General features: G+C 48.6%; 1 protein-coding gene across 1 annotated transcript in view; it reads left to right on the forward strand.

The window, feature by feature from the left end:
- LOC144162705 (QRFP-like peptide receptor) overlaps window positions 1-19828 on the forward strand; it is a 138582-nt gene extending 118754 nt beyond the window's left edge. Inside the window, exons 3-6 of the mRNA XM_077693346.1 lie at window positions 425-548; window positions 4956-5161; window positions 9994-10108; window positions 16062-19828. Coding sequence (XP_077549472.1) covers window positions 425-548; window positions 4956-5161; window positions 9994-10108; window positions 16062-16406 — 790 coding nt within the window. The 3' untranslated portion in view covers window positions 16407-19828. The remainder of the gene's footprint in view (window positions 1-424; window positions 549-4955; window positions 5162-9993; window positions 10109-16061) is intronic.
- Window positions 19829-21743: the final 1915 nt, after the last annotated feature.

Below are 21743 nucleotides of genomic sequence, written 5' to 3' on the forward strand. Positions count from 1 at the left end.
TCCTTCAACTGGTTGATATAACGGCGCTTTCATGAGTTATATACTTAAGTTCCGCTAAAATGCACCCATCGCTTCGACGGAGCTAAATAATATTAACTTGTATAAGCCGCGCCACCTGTACCGGTATTTGGAAAAGGCATGGTCTTGGCTTTAAAATCAAGGCCATTCCGCCCTGCGAAGGTAGTTGAAGAGCCAAGTTTTAAGCTGTGTTTATGCGCCAGCACTTTGTTATTGGGAGCGAACACGCGGAAGACGATCGTGGTGTTGTCGCAAGAAGGTGCGTGGTTGTCTTTTTAACTTTCCAACGCGAATCAGGCCCGTTATTTTTGGGCATTACATCCCACTACACACGCCGCCTCTCTTCCCACTGCTGCGTAAGAACCGACGCAATTGAAAGAACTGTGTCCCCTCTCTCGTTCGCCAGGTACTACGCGGTGATCCACCCCGTCCGCTCCCGTTACCTCTGCACCTTCAGCCAGGCACGGCGCGTGATCATCTTCATATGGATAGCCGCCTTCCTCACGGCACTGCCCATCATTTTTGTCCAGGTAAGCTAATGCTCTGAGCTCCTTAAAGGAACGCTGAAGTCAAATAGAAATTAGACGAAAGCTTAAATGACCCGAAGCCCTGTCAGCGTTTTTTCGGCAACGAAAGATGCTTTAATTGCCGAAAAAAAAAACTCATTTTATTCTCCGCGCCATTTCAAGACGTTTCGCGTGACGTAAATGGTTGCCGGTAGCGAGTGAGACTGTGGTGTGGTCTAGCACGAATACTAAAACCTACCCAGCGAACCATCGAGGCCGCAGGAGCCACTGGTCGCGCACTCAGCGCATACGACAAAAACTCCCACCTCCCCTCGCGGGAACCCCTGTGTAGATGCGACGCATAGGCGGAGCGGCGAAGGGACCGCGTTTTATAGCGCGCATAACGTTGAGGGGACTGCGTAAGCCGGTCCCAGCCGATGACGACGTTGGCGTACTTGTGAAGCGGCGTGGGCTCTAGGTGTTTGAGCCAAGCGTGGATGTTGCTTCGCCGGAGAACGGCACACCGGTTATATGCGCAGCGCGCCCGAAGGAGAGGAAACCGCGGAAGAGAGTACTGCACATGCGCTGGCCCCAGCGCGTCTGCCCCGGCTATGACGCAACGTGCCGCGGCTATGACGCAACACAATCCAACGCAATCCACTTTAATCCAATCCAATCAAATCCAATCCAATCCAATCCAAATCCAAATCCAAGCCAAGCCAAGCCAAGCCAAGCCAAGCCAAGCCAAGCCAATCCAATCGAATCCAATCCAATGCCCCTCGCGAGAGAGTGTTCGCTATCGGAGAGGAAAGGGGGTGAGCGGCGGAGAGCGCAGCAGGCGCGGCGAGGAGAATGGGGGAGGGGTGGACAACGCCGACGACGACGACGACGACGACGACGCCGGAGGGACAAGGCGAGTGAATCAGATGCTCTGCATCTAAAAACAACTCGCCCGCACCACACATCTATTACCTGTCAGTCTCTGTGCGTCAATCTTGGTGTTACACGCGACGAGAAGGGTTGGTTAAACAATGTGAATGTGCTGCACGACCTTTTACTTTGCCTACGAAACGTATAGCGGACAGCGCAACCGAAGCGCGAACGACGACAGGGGCGCTCTTTTAATTTGCATTATCGTTGCGGATAGTCGGGTTTTTGTCGATTCGATGCACACGGCTTAACAGTGTGGCGCCATCTGTCAGTTTAACTTGTAACTGCGTGCAACGCTGAAGTTGTGCGGTGCAGTACTTCGGCACTACCACGTTAATTCTAGTAGGACGTTTAGCCAGTATTTCGTCGCGATATGATGACGCTTATTGCGGCATCTGGTAAATGTCATTTTCCTAAGTGCACATCGTAGTGGAAGCATAGCAGCACACAGTGCCCTGAATCAAAAAGCCCGGTTTGACGCACACGTTTTATTCAGCTTCAAGACGATCAGAAATGGTCTCAACAAACATGTCGTGAGGGCATGCGCTTTGTGGCCGCAGTCAAAAATTAACAGGCCATTGATATGCTCTTGTTTGTCATTAGGGTATACAACTCGCTTATCGCGATTTACGGAGGAGAACAAGTCCCTTCACTCCGGCGCAAGCCGAGAAGGTTTAAAAAAAATTGAGTCCACTCTACATACTCAGTGCGGATTGAATCATCGATAGTGCTAATTCCAATATAGTAAGCACAGTCCAAACACAGGAGCTCACCGTAGCATTTCATCGCGAAGCGACCACAACAGACAGAGCTTCGTCCACTGCCGGCCTGGGTGCAAAACTTCGTTTGGACAGACAGCGACACGCGAGAGAGCAAAAAGCTTGTTCTATCAGACGTAAATTTCTGTCCACAAAAAAGCTGAACAGTGGGAGGCCGACGTGCTACTTGCCGACATGGAATAAACAAGGATATAACAGCCATGTAACTACGCCGAACCTGCAATAATGATGGCAACCGCCAGCGGCGCCGCAGCTTGGCCGCTTGCGAATGTATAGCACGGCTTGATTTATACCTGTACACTTAAACTTTTTGTCTCATATGGAAGTTAACGTGCAAAGAAAGGTTTTATGTGTTTCTTTGAGACCTTGTTGTTTATCACGTGACTCTTGGCACATGCGCTCAGTCGCCGTTCCCGTCATCTCTGCGGGGCGACAGATAGCTCCAATTTTTGTTATTTACGCGAATATTTTCAAGGAATCGCCCCACAGACTGCTATGTTCGTTTTCAGGGGATGCCAATCTATCTGTTTAAACCAACTTTGGTTTCGACGTCAGTGTCCCTTTAATATGTGTGGCAAACAACATGATCAGCCCCTGTGCACGGTGGGCCCCACTGCGCTTGCGCCGTGCGCATTCAACCGTGTTTCAGTCTCTGTTCCCATGTGCAACACCGCCTGCTCTTTGGTGGATGACTTAGCGGGAGTAGCATTTTTAAATATTGTAGCTTGCAAATTAGCGTAGAGGTTATGTAATTTATGAGACGTGTTATTTCCCAGTGTACTATAAAGTGGAGGAGCTTGGAAGGTGGGTTAAATGTGAGTGTGGGGAAGTTATTGTGCGAGGCAAAAACTGATAAAAGATAAAGGCCAAAAGGAAGAATTCGGAATAACATTTTCTGTGACAAGGGGGGACCGCACGGACCCGTGACTGAGATCGAGAACCAGGCGAAGTTTCGAATTGCAAGATCGAGAACTCCTGTGTCCGCACTAGTACAGCAAACTACGATACCGATAAACTTAGAGCTTTGGAAGGGCCCCCAAGACATCGCGATACTCGTAATTTTCAATGGGGACACAATGGAAATGGGTTTCATCGCGCTGGGAAGCACACGTCATATCGGAAAGGAGAGCAGTGGAGTCTCCTTTAGCAAATCAACGAAAGGGAGGTGCCACAGTCTCACAGGAGATAGCGGATTGTTGGCGTCACACGTCGGCTTCGACTACAAAGCCTACGTAACCCCAACAATCCGCCATCTCGCTTAGGACTACGGCGCTCTATACCTGCTTCGCAGTCCCGAGGACTGGATGAGGGCACGTGGTCGGCACAAAGACACGTTGGCCGCGTTGTGGCACTTCGAGTGCGATTCAGCCATGGCCGTGCATTACTAACTCAGCCCTTTCACTGTGTGACCTCGAGGCATCCCCACAATAAAGATACCTGTCCGTCTGTCTGTGCCGTCGTTTTAGCCTCCGCCCAGAGAATCACCCAGGCGAGTTACCATGCAAATAGGCAGTTTTAGAAGAGGAGAAGCCGGCGTTGGGGGCCCCCAAGAAGTTAGGGAAACCCAAACGCAAGGCGGTCGTGCGCGGCGAGTTTTAAAAGAAGGGCGTCCCCAACACCCCGCAACCCGTTTGCGTTGCTCGGGTCGGCTCTGGTGATAGGAACTTTAGGCTTAGCATCCTTGCGGATATTTTATCGCTGTTATCTGTGCAACTGAGAATGACAATCCGTAACACTTTTCACCGCACTATCATACCCTTTCTCTAATGTGGAACTTTATTTCAGCTATAACTGCCGTTTGAACGATCGGTGACCAAGACATCTGCGTAGCCTGTTTCGATGCTTCCGCGCAGGTAGCGCCATCTCTCGGCCTCTCGGCGCACCGCCCGCACCGGTAAGAGCGACGAACCTCCGCGGTCAGTCAGCGTAGGCTTAGCATCGCGGCAGATATCTAATCGCCGCTTTTAAAATAAGCCCTGATAACAATCCCTAGCACATTTTTTCACCACACAAGCACCTACTTTCTCGCATGTGGAACTTTGTTTTAGCGATCAGATTGATTCGGAAGAGCAGCGACAAAGGGTTGCTACCGGGGTCTGCGCCGGTTCGAGCCGCTCAGTGTGACGAGCTGGCAGGCGCGTCCGGCGTGTCCGCGGACTGTTTCCGAAGGCAGAAAACGCTTCACGATTGCCTGCTTAAAGCTCTAAACACATGTACGACGGGCGCACGCGATTCGCATGCGACTGATCGTTACGACTTATTGTTAGGATCCGCCAAAACCGGTCCTAACAATAAGTCGTAACGATCAGTCGCATGCGAATCGCGTGCGCCCGTCGTACATGTGTCTAGCGCTTTATTCATTTCTTGCGAACGACGCGCGGATTCTACAAATTCAGCTCAGCGATCGTTGTAGTTGATCGGGTGAGTCGAGGAACGAGCCGCAGGTTTCGCTTCAGCCATGGTCACGCGCAGTCTCGCTGGCTGCTAGAGCGACGCAAGAACGCCAACTTCAGCTTTGGGGCATCCGCTATTTCGGCAAAATAGCGTGCGCGCTAGACGCAAACCCAAAACCCCAAGGACCTCTTGGGTTCTGCGCATGCGCAGTACGACGCCCCAAGACCCTTGGGGGCCCCACAGCGTTGGGAAACACTATTCTAAAACTTCCTAATGACATGCGTTACCCCACCAGCACCTGACTTTTTCCCCCTCTTGTTTCGTGCAGGTGCACGTGGAAATGGGACTGCGGCGCCGCGCCTACTGGTGCATGCGCGACGAGGGCAACCCGGGTGCGTGGCGCTCCTTCGAGATCTACATGTTCATCCTGGTGCTCTGCATCCCGGCCGTCGTGATGGGCTACGCGTACGCCAAGATCTGCGCCCAGCTCTGGATGGTGGTGCGGGAGCGGGCCAGCCTCACTACGGGCACGGCGTGAGTGGCTTGCGTCCAGCGCTTCCTAAGAACCCACCCTCAAGTAGGGCAAGCTGGAAAATCCTTGCCTACACGCTAAATTTTTTCACGCTTAGCAAGCGTGAGTGTGGGCGATTTTTCGCACGCTTGTTGCAAGCTTGATGTGCTTTCACACTAAAAAATCAAGCTTCCTAAGCATGGCTCACGGGATGCGTAACGCTTGCGAAGCGTGAGTGCAAGATATTTTTTGCACGCTTATGTTAGACGTGGTGAATTATCACGCTAAGCGCTCACGCTTGCCATCCGTGACTGGCGACCTTCTTGGTACTTGGTGAAGATGAAAGAGACGATTTGATTTTACCGTATGCGGTGTTCTCCAGCTGTGTATAAGACACCTCTCTTACTTTTAAAAATGTAATAGAAAGAAAGCTGAAAGAAGACAATAGTTGCTCTGCCGTAATTATGGTGTGGGTAGCTTGGAGCACCCACCAAGCTGTGATGAGATAGAGGACAGGGGTGGTGTGAGCATCGCATATGGCTTCGACGACCACGAAGTTTAACGGAAAAGGGGACAATCGCCCTCTCGGGATATATGTCCGCTAGGTGGAACCTCAAGGAATCCGGCAAAATGGCCGAAGCATATCAGTGGCGGTAAGAGAATAAGAGGCGATCGTGGGAACGAGGACGTAAGAGTGGATTTAGAGGAGCAAGGCTTTTGAGGGCTGCCGTAAGATGCGGGAGCCGGGGTCTGCCGAGGCCATCGTCGAAGACGTCCGAAAACCCTGCAAGGCTGCAGTGTCAGCCGTGCCTTGCGTCGACGGGCGTCGACTGTGTGACTTGGTGCTCGTCCTGTCATTCTACCACAGCCGCCGAGATCCGGGACTAGCCAACGCCTCACCATTGAGGCTGCCGTACCACGTGAGACAATCTATCATAGGTAGGCTTCTAAACTAGGCTGTGAACTATTATTTTTTTTCGCCCTCGCAGAACTATGTATCATTAGGATAGAGTTTTATATATTACCTGCTCGTCACGTTACCGGCCGTTTCGTTAGCTGTCTCGTCTGCATGAACGTTCGTCTCGTCTACTACGCCATTCTTAAGCTCATGTCTCTTTTCTGCGAAGTGAATTTCGAGTTCTAGCCGCCAATACCACCACAAAGCACATAAATACGCCAAAACAAACATTATTTATTTCGGCTTTCTTTTTACCTGATTTCTGACGGCCAGACAGGCGTCTTATACACAGTTGGAGAATGCCGCATCAGGTAAGGAAAAATCCTTTTTCACCATCACTAAGCATTAAGGTTTCCAATCACAAATCGACAAGCCTCGCGTTGCGATTACGGCGTTAATTCTTTGTTCTACACGGCCCTGAACTTAGTAGTGTTAGCGGAATAAGGAAGTTTAAGATTGCTGGTAAAATTGGGTTGGGTTGTGATAAACCCAAGCGCTGTTGGAGGCAGGGGAAATAAAACATTCATAAATCATCTTGAACAAGTGCACCTAGCGAATCCTATACAATTAAGCCTGTGATGTGCATTCGGGTTGTCCAGGAAAGCCCACGGTTTCAAAAGCCACGTCTCATCTGCCCCGCGCCGGAAGCTCTGCGCCTTTTTCCCCGTTTTCGAAAGCCCCGTACTCATAAGCATAATTTCCTTTGCTCGTTGTCGTCCACCCCACCCCCCTTACTCATCCCCATACACATACCTACACACGCTCGCGCGCGCGGGCGCGCGCCACTTGGGCAGCGGCGCTAAGGCGCCTCCGCGATCGCTAGCTGCATTTCTATGATATTAAATCATTTTTAAACGAAATTAAATCATTTTTCAAAAACTCTGTTTCATTTCGTTCACTTCTTCCCTCCATTTCGTCGTTGTCATCTGGGGAAAGATCTTTCGCCAATCTCCTTATTACCGTCTGAATTCATATTATCCTGCTCCAAAACGCAAAAAAAAAAAAAAACTTCCGAAAACAGCCACGAAACAGTCCGAACACTCAAGCTAAAGCGAATTCCCATTGGTCAAATGAATTTGGCTCATTTTAATCCGTGAAACAGGCGTTATCTCTAGTATTTTTTAGCCAAACCTTTTTTAGGGGAAAGTTGCCGAGTTTTTATTCTCACTGCAGCTTTATCCGACTCAGTTTCGGTTTCTGGATCTGGCTCATTTCGAAAAAAAAACGCGTCATTTGTGTTCATATCCTTTAAACATGTTTATTTGTGTTATTTTAAGTTAGGTATATATTTCCAGAATAATAAGAATATTAGGTCGTCTCCCGTTCTCTTCATTGCCTCTCCAGAAGCCACCATTTCTTAACGGGCGTACGCATGGTTCTGTATTCGCGTTCCATGAGCGGAGCCCGCTTTGCGGAGCCCTGGCAAAGCAGAGCCCGTTTTGCCAGGGCTCGCAGGCGCGCGGCCGAGTCTTTATCGAAGCAAAGTGCTTTATCTGATACGCCGAATGCTTGTTCACACAAGTGATCATCGGATTGACTTGGGTTGAAATAGATTAGATTGGATTGGATTAAGTTGAATTGTATCGCATTGGATTAGATTGGAATTGGATTAGACTGTACAAACGCGCTGTCACTCATTTACATGCGCGAGTGGGTGAATTACGGTAAGAACGATTCCCAGTGCTTCGCCCATTCATCATGATTCACTTCGTGGAGATGCGTGAATGGTTTAGTCAGTATTTCGTGGTGGCAGTGGTGACCGAAGCCTCAGGCTCGCAAGACGAAAATCCTGGTGCGTGCTGTTTGCCCGCGATCACCGTAAACACAGTCCGTTTCGAGAAACGTGGTAGAGATCCTGACTGTGGTTTCGAGGCAAGAGTCTACCGGAGAGTGACGGGTCGGTACAAGCAGCGGCGGTGCCCTCTCTGTGTTACGGACGTAATTGTGTACTCTGATTGCGTACACAGAAAGCCGTGGGGTGTGACGTCACAGAGAGGTGGTGGGAGGGGATTTTTACGTGGGCATCGCATACTGGTTACGCTAAAGTCACCTCACGTGTCAAGAAAATGCCGGACCAACGGCGGGAGCGCCGATACCTACCCGAGAGGATGAGATGGACATAGGCCTATGAGCCTATGTTTGGGAAATGTCGCTTTCCGGAGCATATCGAGGAAGCGCAGTTAGATGGATAGGCATTCTTGCATTTCTCTCGTCAACCAACCACAGAAATGGTTGGACTTAGGTAAAGTAATGTTACATCTAGTATTGCGGTTACCATTACTAACGTTTTTCTCATCGTTTATGTTTTCCTGTGCGTCAATAATATTCCTCGTGTTGCCATACATGAGGCGTAAGTTATCTTCGTGATGTTCTTTTCCCCGGGGCTTCTCCTCCAAGCCGCAGTAGCGCTGAGGATCTGACCCCGGGTATCCTCAACCGACAAACTCAGCTTCCGATACAAAAACTGTACATTTATTTACAGCCCGGCGGGCGATTAAAAACAGTACTCGCGCGGAGCCCGAAGACGACGCGCCGAGCTACTCCTGCGCCCGGACCGCGTCTCTCCGTCTTCATTTTCCATTCCTCTTGCCGCTGAGGGCCGAGGAAGAAGGAAAAGCCAGTCGTCTTCGTCGGTGGCCATCCCATGTGGTGGCGGTTAGGACATCTGGTGCGAGCAGGCGCGGCCTTTGTCGGAATGCGCGGTGTTCGAAAGCGCCGCGCAACACGTGCTTTCCATTTCCGCGCTGCTCGCCCCCAGGCCCGCGCCAGTTCGTGCGTCGAAGCACCCGACAGCGTATATGTCCTTTCTTTACTTTGTGTTCTTGCGTTTGCCTGCGCATGGGTTTCTTAACCTTGTGCCCCTTTGAATGCATCCGTTAGTACCAGAACTAAGACATGGCCATTCCTGGGCACAATACATAAGTATGATACATAGACTGTTACTAGTATTACTCTAAAATTTCAGAACAATGGGAGGTTCTGATGCCGCAGCAGTTTTCAAATAACAAATGCTGCTGCTGCTGATTCTTTATAGTGTATTTTAATGGGTCACTACGCCCCCCATTCCTTTGAGAGCGTCTGCAGGATGTACGTCAAAGTGTTCTTGCTTATTTAAAAAAACTTATTGTCTTTGTACACACGAGGGAAATATTTGGCCCCGGTGGACTTTAATATGAAAAGAAGACAGCTGCAGTCAACGATTCCCTTAATTGCAGTGAACCCTTGTTCCAACATACTCGTTATGGCTGCAATGCAGTCAGATCAAATCGTAACCATTTTTAAATAAAGTACCGTTTACACGAAGCAAGGAATGTGTCCCCAGGTCTACGTTATTACGCTTGTTTAGTGTGCATTTGAATCGGTTTCGTCCTATAATACGATTAATGCATAGCTACAAGCCAGGATTTGTTTGTTTGCACAGCAGACATACGTCACTCATGTGACGGGAGGGATCGTGACACTCAGTAATGAAAGCGGGATCGCGGCATAGCAGTACTCGGGTTCCACAGAAAGGCTCGTTATAACGAATTCGTGTTCGAAGTATTGCTTCGTTCGAAGTGTTTCATGCTCCTAATTGCATGCAGAGATCGGATCATGGCCGCTTTAGGGAAGTATAGCTTATAACGAAGACACTTTTCTTTCATGATAATTTCGTCATAACGGAGTTTACGTACGTTCGTACTAGCGCGATTGGAGAAACACTAGGGCTTATTTTCTTTGGTGCACTTGATTGGTACGGGTATCGGGGAACTCATGAGGATGTGCATCGAGGTAAATTATGATAAACGGGTTAAACGTCCGTCGCTCTACGACCGTATTGGTGTCATCGTGGCATCTTCGCGGGCGCGTGTGAATGTGAATGTGTGAAAGTAGAATAGCGTCGTGCGTCGTTCCCAGGGTGGCCACGGAGATGACGGAAAAGAAGCCGAAGAAGAAAACCACCTTTGCGGCTCCCAATGGGGACACGGCGAGTGCTAAGCCCTCCCGCGCCGATGAGGACACCGTTCGACAGGTGCGTTCTTAAAAAACCATATTCTTTATTGGGCTACCTAAACCAGAAAATTTTGGTCTGTGTCTGTCTGTCTGTCTGTCTGTCTGTCTGTCTGTCTGTCTGTCTGTCTGTCTGTCTGTCTGTCTGTCTGTCTGTCTGTCTGTCTGTCTGTCTGTCTGTCTGTGTGTCCGTCCGTCCGTCCTTCCGTCCGTCCGTCCTTCCGTCCGTCCGTCCGTGCATTTAGCCAACGTGTCAAAAGGTGAAAGAATATTGAAACGAAAATGCGAAACTCGGAAACCGCTAATTATGGAAACAAACTTCATAGTGGTCAACATTGTCGATCAAAAAGAAACCATTAGGGATGTTTGAGGCAGAACATCAATGCATAACTAGTACTAGGCAGCGTTCTTTTAACTGAAAATAGCTGTGCGCTTGATATCTGCGACAGCAAAAAAAATACGCGTTAAAAACTATATTTTGAACCAAGAATATGGAGAGAGCTCGCTGCCGAGCCTAGACCTTCTCGCGGGATTCCAAGTCCAACAGTGACGAAAGGTTCCTATTGATGGCGCCCGAGCAGTGTAACGCGGGAAAATTGAACAGACTTTGTCAAACCTCCGCAGTGTTTATCGTGGCAAGAGCGAGACGGAGGGGGGGGGGGGGTAAGAACGTGAGAGGTAGGCACGGGAGAGAACAGAGGAATCTCCTAGACAGGGGCGGCACAAGACTGTCGTATTTCGAAAACAGTTGCAGTAAAGTGAGCCGATACGCAGGCATTTTTAATGTAGCGAGTCTAGGTTGTGAGAGCCCTCCTATGTGATACCACGTGGAAAGTGTGCCTTACTAGTACCCCCGACTGGTAGACAAGCTCAGGGGGAAAGAGTGGAAACGACGCGAAAGTTGCTTGCATTATTTTGGGTCAATAGGCGCTTGCCCGCCGAATATGCCTTCTTTTTTCTTTCGCCGTTCCTTTCTGTCTCTTTTTGTCTACCCATCCTCCTTCCGTTTTCACCCATTCTTTTTCCTCCCTATGATTCTTTCTTTCATTTTTCCTTCTCTCTTTTTTTCTTTGATTTCCTGTTCTTCCTTTCATTATTAAAGTTTACTTTTCATTATTTCATCCTCGCACACTCTCAGCGTGATTTTATTCAGTATTCCCCTTTTTTGCCTCAATTTTTCTTTTTTCCTTCGTACCTTCGTCTTTTCTTTCTTTCATCATTTCCTTCCTTTCATCCTTGCTTCTTTTTTCTTCTTGTTCGCTCGAGTTACACTTTCTTGACTTGTTCGAGCGCGACGTTATTTACGAACTACGGTATTAGAGGCTTTTAGGGCGCGGAATTGCGCCCAAAACATTCTATCAAGAATTGTCGTATCTGTTTCGCTTTAGTTTCGTCGTAAGTTAAGCTTTTATGCTGCAGTCTACATATGGTGCACTTTTTCTCTTTTGTTTTGACTGTTTTGTTTTGGCCTATAATTCGATAGCTGTACAGTCCCTGTGACGGATTACAAAATCCCCCCCTCCCCTCCCTAGCCGGTTCTGATGCGTGGCTCTTCTAGGGAGCTTACGGCTCCTTACCGGATTGCAAACGCTTCTTTTCTTGCGATTTTCCTGCTCTATTCTTCTATATTTCGTATTCTGCCCTACTTCCTTACCAACACGCTTCCTTCGCCGTTCAGGAAAAACGTAAAGAACGGGTTCAGGGACTGCATGGCTTAACATTTGGCATGCTAAGCCTATCATGTGACATCATAACTGATTTATTGCTTATACTGAAGATTTACGTGTACTGCGCGACCTTTGGTTCTTGTACACTGTCGTAAGAAGAGCTGTTATGAAATGTCTCGCATGTGACGATGTAATATATGTTCTACTGCTCTGCTGCGCCAGGACTTTTAAAAGTTTATTTATGTCTTCATTGAAACATTGATTGCTTAGTTGACTTATTGACCATGAGTACTAAGCTATTTGGCTGGTTGATTGATTTATTCGTCTCCGTTTGCTACGGCTCTTGTCACACTCCTGGATTTTGTCTCGCCCTTCCATGCTCAATGGCGGTAGCTATGGTAACTCGCGCGGCATCGCCGTTAAAACTCCAGGAAATTCGAAATGATGCAACAATACTTCAGTGGAATGCTTGTGGACTCCAGCAGCGTCTCTCTGATTTCCGCCGTTTCGTGCAATAGCATCACTTCCCGGTGATCGCCATCTCGGAGTCGCGATTATCCAAAGATATTCGTCTCTCGGGATACACGGTCTTACGATCGTCAGCTGGAGTACCGTTAACAACGGTCCTCTTAGCTTTGCGTAACGACCTGGCCATCATAGAACATAGCATTACACCCGATGCATCAAGCGAACATGTGGCAGCTACAGTGCGAGGCGGTGGGCTTATCCTTCACTATTATTGCTGTCTATATACCCCCTCGTGTGTCACGGAACCTACATCGACTTGAAGGCAATATTAATGCTACCCCAGCACCCCACATTCTGACGGGTGATTTTAACGGCTACCACCTGTCATGGGGAGGAAGAAAAGTGACAGCTAAAGGGTGGCGGCTTTTTGACTGTGCTCAACGGTACGACATGTTTGCACTCAACTCAACACTGGCGAACCAAAGTTTTTCCGTGGAACCGTGTCAAGTGCCCTTGACGTCACCATTGTGTCATCGTAACTGCTATCAAGAACGAGTTGGATATCGGACATTGAAACGCACGGCAACGATCACGTTCCGGTTTACGTCACTGTGGATGGCTTACAGGGCAGTCGTTCTCAACGGACACTGCGTTGCTTTGACTGGACGTCTTTCTAATCCACAGTAGAGGAGAAAGTGGACTGTTCGTCGTCCTATGACGACTTAGTACAAACACTTTTATCGGCCAGGACTGCCTGAAATAAGTATTTGAGGTTACAGAAAAAGTATACTACCAGCGATGAAGAGTTTGAAAGACTTCGTGCTGTGCGTCGGAGAGCCGAAAGAAGAGCGTGCCGGACGCAATCAACCGAAGATACCCGAGGTGCTAGTAGAGCACAGAAGGCCATCCAGAGGCACATGAACAAGTTGGCCAAGCGCGAGTGGACTTCTTTTTGCTCTAAGTTGGACCCCAGGAAGCCGCTCTCGTGAATATGGCGCCTGGTCCGAAGTCTTCGGGCACCACCGACGCAACTTCACTCCTTGAACTCTGTTTCGCTGCAAACGCCTTCTGCAGAAAAATTACCTCTTCGCCGACATCAAACATAAGACCTTTGTCGCCCACAAGAGCGCCTGCCCTAGCCATAACATCACCCATGGATGAACCGTTTTCTATGGCAGAACTCATCGCTGCGCTGGCCTCTGTCAAGAAACCTACGTCACAAAATGGAAGCACGGGCGTATTGTGGCTGTACTGAAGCCAGGCAAAATACCGACTTCCATCGAGTCCTACCGTCCTATTTTCCTCCTGAGTTGCGTCGGTAAGCTTTTGGAAAAAATGGTGCTCCATGGCCTGGACTAGGACCTGACCACTCGCAACGCATGCCCGCCACGTATGTCTGGCTTCCGCAAGGAACGTAGTAGCATTAATAATGCCATAACCCTTGCTAAAAGCATAAAACAAGCCAAAACACAGCGCAATATTACAATCGCTGTGTTTCTTGATATCAAATCAGCGTACGACTGCTTGTACCGTGAAGCTATATGCTCAGCCATGAGGTCTTCGGGCCTTGGGGGGGGGGGGGGGGTCGCATGTATGCATGGATCTCGGACTATATAACCTATAGGTGCATCTGCATGGCAGCGGACAGCGCTGACACACCGTTATACAGCGTTACCCGTGGGTGTTCCTCAAGGTGGTGTCCTCAGTCCAACGCTCTCCAACATCACTATGATGGGCATAGAGAAGTGCTTACCGCAGTCAGTGGAAATATCCTTGTACGCGAATGACATCTCCATATGGCCTGCTGGACGCAACAGGCGGGTACTGCATGCGAGACTGCAATGGGCAATCAATTCCATTGCGGCGTTTCTAGGAACCCGAGGCTTACATATATCAGCTGGCAAGTGCGCTGCCATCGCTTTCACGAAGCGTGATATATCAAATTATGGACTCCCCGTTGCAGGCTGCACTATCCCCTATGTTGCGCACCACAAGTGTTTGGATGATATTTGACAGGTCTCTGACTTGGTCAAGACACGTCCGCTATATAAAAGACAAGCTTGCGTCCGTCGCCAACATTTTCCCCATGTTATCTAGTAACGCTGGCGGATGCAACATCCCGTCTCTTCTTCGGCTGTGTGATGTCATGTGCGTAGGATCGTTACGCTACAGCCTTCCTGTTCTTCTCCTCCTCCGAAAAGGGAGTGCGAGATTCCTGCAAAGTATGCAAGCACAGGCCCTGAGGGTGTGCATTGGAGTTCAGAAGACCACATCCACGGTGGGAACTATGGTGGAGTGTCGACGACGGGCACCACTTGCTCTTGGCGCGCAAGAGATCCTTCGCGCTCAACTGCGATTTGTAGCACGGCAGCAAGGTCACCCATTAGCACTCAGCTCAGCCACTGAAGTGCGAGACCTTCTGCCTCTGCATTACCAGAACCCTTCTCCGTCGCTACAACCGCCTTGGATGTACCCGCGTCTGCAAATTACAACTGGAGTGCCCGGCATTACCCGCAAGCAGGATATCGCCACTCCTGCCTTAAAGTTCTTCGCCTTAGAACTGATCTTACAAAAATACTGGGCCCACACGCATCTATACACGGATGGATCTGTGACAGCTAGCTCATCGGCTATAGGAATCTGGTCTCCGTCCACCCGTACCGCCTTCAGCGCAGCGCCTAGCCACAGGACGACATCCATGGTCACCGAACTTTCCGCTTTGCGTTCTGCTTTCGCCTACATGATCGAGCAACCAGCACGTCCATGGGCAATCTTCACGGATTCTCGGGCGGCCCTTCAGTGCTTAAAATCGTACCCGAAAGATCAGCTTGTTTTCGACATCCATGCATTGCACTTACAAGCTCTAAATGCACACCATCATGTATAGCTTCAGTGGATCCCTGCCCACTGCGGTATAACTGGGAACGTCAAGGCGGACACGGCGGCATCGATAGCGCATGATCTGCACGGGCCAGTGATACCAATACCGTTCCCCAGAAAAGATGCTTCTTCACTTGCGTCCAAGGCTGCCTGGAGATTTCAGCGATCTATGTGGGCTGTTGCGCCACAAAATTACGCGCCGCTTCACTCCATAGACCCGCACGGGACCTTTAGGATGCCTGACAGACTTTCCAAGCATGACGAAGCGGTTCTTCACCGCGTGGGGCTAAATGTCCTTTACAAAAGTTATTTTCGATTCAAGGTGAAACAGGCCGCTTCCCCCTTCTGCACTCTTTGTGGCGTGCGCGAAGACCTGAACCACGTATTATGTGAGTGTACGCGGTATAGAGCAGCTAGAACGTCCCTTTTAGTGTCCTTGGGTCTTCCGCTTTCTAGAGAACTGACTCTAGGTGACGTGCTAGGCCCTTGGTTTAACTCTAAACGAGCATCTCGAGCGACAAAGCTCTATTGTCTTTCCTGCGAAGCACAGGACTTGATCAGACTCTTTAAAAAGGACTCTATTAATGAGAGCATTATCTTCATCACAGTTATTGTCATCGTCTCTTCATCGATTTCATTTTTTCATACATCTGGTGTAGCAAGATAGGCGCCTTGGCTAGGCTAACCTCACCAGTATCATTAAAGGTCTCATTTATTGGTTAGGTGGCTTATATACTAACTCACGAACTATCTTTGATTGATTGATTGATTGATTGATTGATTGATTGATTGATTGATTGATTGATTGATTGATTGATTGATTGATTGATTGATTGATTGATTGATTGATTGATTGATTGATTGATTGATTGATTGATTGATTGATTGATTGATTGATTGATTGATTGATTGATTGATTGATTGATTGATTGACCAACCAGTCGATCTATCCTCTCCCAGGTGATAAAGATGCTGATCCTGGTGGTGTCGCTGTTCGTGCTCTGCTGGGCGCCCATCTTGGTGCTGAACGTGCTGACCGCGTTCGGAGGCGTTTCGACGCTCAACTACTCTTACCTGAAGCCGCTGCGCACCACCTTCCACCTGCTCTCCTACCTCAACAGCTGCGTCAACCCGCTCGTCTACGGATTCATGTCGCGCTCCTTCCGAGGCTCCTTCCGCGACGCCCTGCTCGGCTGCCTGCGGCCCGGTTCCACGGCGGTTCCGCGGCGCGGCGCCACCGTGCGTCTGAGCAGAACGCGAACCACCAGCGTCAGCATGGCGCGCTCGGGAACCTACGTCACGTGACGCTGCCGGCAGCCGCCGCCGGAAGAGGGCGTCGTTGTCTGCTGCGTCCCCTGGTCGAGCCCAACCTGTCGCAAGGACGCAAACGCGAGCGCCACATGAAGGCCCCATCTCGTGGTTGTTTGTGGTGCAGTGGACTTGCTAAGCGTTCCTGGACGCTGTAGATGTCATCTCGCCCGGCCCTTGAATGGGAATCTGCGTAGTACCGTGCCAAGCATGATAGAACAATTCACTTCGGCGGATTTCACCTGCCGCGAAATGTAGCATCTGTTTTCTGTTTTGGGGTATCGCTGCAGTCAATCGCGGACTTCCTTTGTGAACGCATGGGGAATCTAGGGCCGCTACCCTAGACAGTCATGGTACTCAAGGACAATTCATAGCAAATTCTCACCGGTTTCTTGGTGTCGCGAATGATTCCCTTTAAAGAGATATGTTGTTTTCGTTGTGAATCACTTCGCAAGACTACGTAACAGAAATAAGTTCCGCATGGTTCGCAAAGTTCGCGTTTGATCGGGATGTGGGCGAACTAAAGCAGGAGTCGAGGTTATGCTGAACTCGTGAATTCCTTCAGGACGCTGCTGGCACACGGCGAAAAGAATCCGTGGCGTTTGAAGAGGGTAGGCTGTGGTTGAATTATCAAGGCAGGTGCTCATTTATATCCCCGATGTTTCGACTGTTGTTTCCATGTTTCGACTATGTTTCTATGTTGCGACTGATCTGCTTCAATTGCAATCACTCGTACTTGCCATAGCGAATTCGCGATTCTATTCCGTCTATGCTGATCCGGAGCATTAACACAGGCGTGTGCGAAAAAGATGGCGCGACAAAACACAGCCCGGAGCTTTTTTCGCGTTATATTTTTATGGGTGAAGGAAAGGTAGAAACCAGTGAATGGTTGGGTCTTCTCCGAATGGGTGAAAACGACCAGTCCGGAAGGGAACATAAATTGGGTGAACTTTTGCTTCCTCAGATAGAGAACTCAACACTACCTGCTTCGTGCAAAATCGCCGATGTGTGGTTCAGCGACTGGCCATCCCATAGTTCAACCAACATCATTGGTTGGCAGTGGCTGTTTGTTCTCGAGCATGACAAGGGCATGGCCAAATTGGCATAATTTTCGGTTTTGTTTTAAAAAACGCCATCTCCTGATGAACGGAAAGACATCCATTATTGTGGCAGCCAGGGAGCTTGATAAGCCGATACGCCATTTATCTTAGAACCCGTCTCAATAAAGGGGTCATATTTAAGCAGATACCTTGTTTTCTGGGTGGTCGTCGAAACTACTCAGATGAAACGAGGAAATCGATGTCTTCACAAGCGTACCAATCCCGGCCTCTGTGAATGCGAATGACTAGGACTCAAAAAGATTACGCTCATGCAATTTCTAGGAATTCTATCGGGAGCAGATTTATGGCGGAAATACGTACTTCCCGCCTTCATTCCATCTTGTTTGCTCCAACTGGCACAACCGATGGGGTGAAAGCTATATCCTGCGGTTCTGCATGGAGACGACGTCTGTGGGCGCCGCCATACTTCTAGGCAATAAACGTATGGCGCCAACTGAACCATGGGAATGAAAGACAGAAGTAGGGAGAGGAAGCAACGAGGGCAAGGAGGAGGTGGGGATGGAAAAGGCAGGTAAGGAATAATGGGAAGAGCGGGGTGGATCAAATATCGGCTGGGGAAGAGTTAGTAATGGAGGAAACATGAGTGGAATAATAGGAAGGAGCGAGCGTGAAAAGGAGGAACGCCAGGAGAAAGGGAGGCGTAAAAAGGAAAAAGGATAGAACGGAGGCACTGAAAGAGAAAGTAATATATGTGCGTAAGATAAGAATGCAGGTGCAAAATAAAGACTGTGGAAAAGGGGAACACAAAAATGACGAAGAACATGAAGATTGGAAAGTCAGAAACAGGGAAATGGAAAGGGATGCCCTAGAGTGAAATGGAAAAAAGATAAATTAAACCCTTAAAGAAGCAAGGAAGGAAGGAAGGAAGGAAGTGAGTTGGATTTATTCCAGAATCTCTTTCACATCAAAGCAGTTCATGACACTTTCCACTTTCTTGTCTGACTTCACTGAACGGGCTCCCAAGCTTCCGTCACTGTACGCTACGCTGCTCCGTACAACTCTACCCCTCAGTAATCTGAGAAGCATTACTCTATCCAGGCCCTGTGGAGTTCGTGTCCACTCAGCAAATAAGACATAGCATGTCACCGCCATTTTTTATTTTTGTGTGTTTTTCGTCAGTTAACATCGGTGATAATTTGTGTTTTTTTGTGTGTTCTAGTATTTGGTATATAAACAGCGGCATTCTATGTGTTCGCGTGTCTCAGGACACGGTGGGAAATCTGCACCATCTTTGCAATAGAAATTGACTCATCCCGTTGAGGAATCCGTGAATGTAAAGCAGAAAGCTAGCATATCGTTCCTTGACGCCCTAAAACCTCCATTTCAAGAATTGAAGAGTATTTCAAGTTCAGTTCTTACCAATGCTTTTTGAACCATCGTTCTTAGCCCGCATTGAATGGTATGTCTGAGATAGTGCACTTCGAAAGCTGTGATACCTGTGCTTAGAGTCGCGATGAGAATACTGCGGCCACCTTTGCGCCGTGGGTAAATGGGGACCACACTGCATGCTTCTATGTATTGTCACCACAATATCATCATGCTTTCGGGGGCAAAGAACTGAGTGATGTATTTTGTACTTGTGTTATATCTTGCTAGATAATTTGAGGTAAGTACTAAACGTATTTTGTTTCTGACACGTCAAGAGTCCGATCGTGATTTTCCGATGTCATAGACGTTGGTACGGATCACACAACGAATGTTCAATGACGCGATCATGTTTCAAAGTGTGCCATATTTTCTGAGTAACGCTGAGGAGCTCTGCAACAAATATGGGGAGATTTTACGCGAGAGGTGACGTGGTTTTATGACTCGACGTCTAAAAGATCAACACTAATTAGAAATGCTGTAATTGTGGATGCGTGGCAAAGTGTTCCAATCTGCTGCTTCGAATATCATGTCCAGTGCCATCTCATTGCTCATGGAATGAGCCCCACTGGTTGGAACTTGTTATCCGCTGAAGTTATGAATGTACATTTTTACTCGAAAGTTCAAAGCGTATGCATCGAATTAAAATCAATGCCAAGGTGTTTCTTCGTCGTGAATGCAAGCGTAACGTCAAAACTGTGTCGTAACTGTGTTCAAATGTTCACTGTACTCGTAGGCTTAGAAAATGTGTCAATGCCAAGAAAAATGTCATTCACATGTACAGAATTTCATCTTGTCTTTATTCTTTTTTAATGTTTGGTCAACCAACCTGGAGGTGGAGTTCTCTTTGGGAATTCATCTCAGATATGGCCAAATATTTTCCGGTGCCGCCGGCTGTGAATATAATAAATAGCGTGCGTTGTTCTTATTCTGTTTGCTCGTGTGTCGTGAATTACTGCGTGCCAGATTTCTCTTTTTTGATGCCATGAGACTCGGAGCTAGTTTGGTGTGTGTGTGTGTTTTTGTCACGAGACTAGTTTTAGGCATGTCTGTCACCTAAAAATATGTGGATGTTCTTCCTAGCAGTGCACCTAAACAACCAATCAATGCCTCCCAGGCGAGCAAATGTACCGATGACAAGGACCATAATTAACGGCTTAGGTAAAGTTGCCTGAACTGAACCAGCTGGACAGCTCTCCTATAATTTACCTCTCCCCCCCCCCCTTCCTCCCAATCCTCCCGACATCAAGATCCCGCCTGCAGCGTAAGAAAAAGCGGTACAAGTATTTACAGTAAAAGTATTTGTCCGTATCCTGCCTTTTGTCATCAAAGGCGTTGGTAACAATATTTCTCTCATGGTAAACTTCGCAGCTATATTTAGTGTTAATACAACACACTTCATTTAAACTTACGGCCTAAAGTCATCAAAAATAGGTGACAGTCACTTGTACGTAAAAAGCAAAATCCACCACAGCTAAGCCGCCCTAATCGCAGTTTTGCACGCTATCGACATTCAGCCTCGTACCATGCTCGTCGCTCAAAGAATTGAACCTTAGCGTTCGTAGCAAACATAGTGACCATGTCTTGCCACACACTTCACACGCCTCACTGGGTAACATTCAGATGGGAAAGTATTCGTTACGAGTTTACTCGCAAATCCAGTGTTAAGGGCACGCAGAGTAGGCTAAAGATGGTCGACGGCTCTATAAATAAAACCCAGGGCAAAGCATTTGGACATAAAGTCGGCACAATGTTGGGCCGGAAAGAATCCGAACCAGGGACACCCGGAATGCGTAAGTGGCACGCATCTTCAATACCACCACAGCTCGGCAAATCTGGCTGACCAAAAGATCTAGTGCATGCCTTTAAGTCTTCGCCTTAGAGCTGTGTGCTGGAGACATTTACCGAAGCGTACGTAAGAGAATTAGGTATGATAATTGCAGAAATGGCACTCAGGTAAGTAGCGAAGTATGTTCCCCTAAGCGTCCTTGTTGCTGGACGATACCAACGCGGGTATGTGCCGAGTCATGGTAACTGGGTAGATAAGAAAGAAATCAAAGACCCTTTCTTAACAGAAAGACGGTTAAAGCGTGAACATTTCTTCATGGAATCGGAGTCAAATCAATGTACAAAATTCAAGCTCCCGAAGTCCAGAATCCAAACTGCCGAAGTTCAAAGGCGAAGTCCGCTTCAACTCATCCAAAGCACAGTGAACGCCTGTGCAACGAATCCAAAGGAAATTGTGAGCCACACGTTACGATGACAGACCGTTCATCAACATCAGTGATTCCATTACAATGCGAATGTGTATTGCAGTAGAATGCCGTATCGTGTTTTGTGTGTAAAGACCTCCCATTGTCTACGTGTGCGGTGTGAATGCTTTGCCCTTGTGGAACCCCTTTGCTCTCCTGCAGTTCATTTCGGTGTAACTACATCGCCATCAGTGACGCATAGAAAGCTTTTCTTTATTGCGGCGTCAGAATGGCGCATTCTGCTTCCGGCCGCGCTAGTGTGCGGACGCAGGATGCTTGGCTCCTCAGGAGCGGTGAATGCGGCCATGTCTGGCCGCGGAAACAGGTTTTTTGGCCAGGAATCCGGAGATTACCCCGCCAGTTTACCAGTTCTGCCAACAGGTCGGTGTGTTTTAAACACCATTTTTCATCATGCGGACGTTCGTGCAAGGCCTTATCGCGTCGAGGATTTCAGGGACACTTTGGCTCGTTTGCAACTGCTCCCCGAGGGCGTATCAAATGAAACATTGGGGGCGTATCAAATGAACCATGTTTGGGCCCTGACATTCAGGGACGAAGGCGGCGTAAAGCGCATGCTCGCGGCCACTGACGTGAAG

The sequence above is a fragment of the Haemaphysalis longicornis genome, unplaced genomic scaffold, assembly GCF_048455015.1.
Source record: "Haemaphysalis longicornis isolate Haplotype H1 unplaced genomic scaffold, Haemaphysalis longicornis Haplotype H1 scaffold_12, whole genome shotgun sequence".
Classification (NCBI taxonomy): domain Eukaryota; kingdom Metazoa; phylum Arthropoda; class Arachnida; order Ixodida; family Ixodidae; genus Haemaphysalis; species Haemaphysalis longicornis.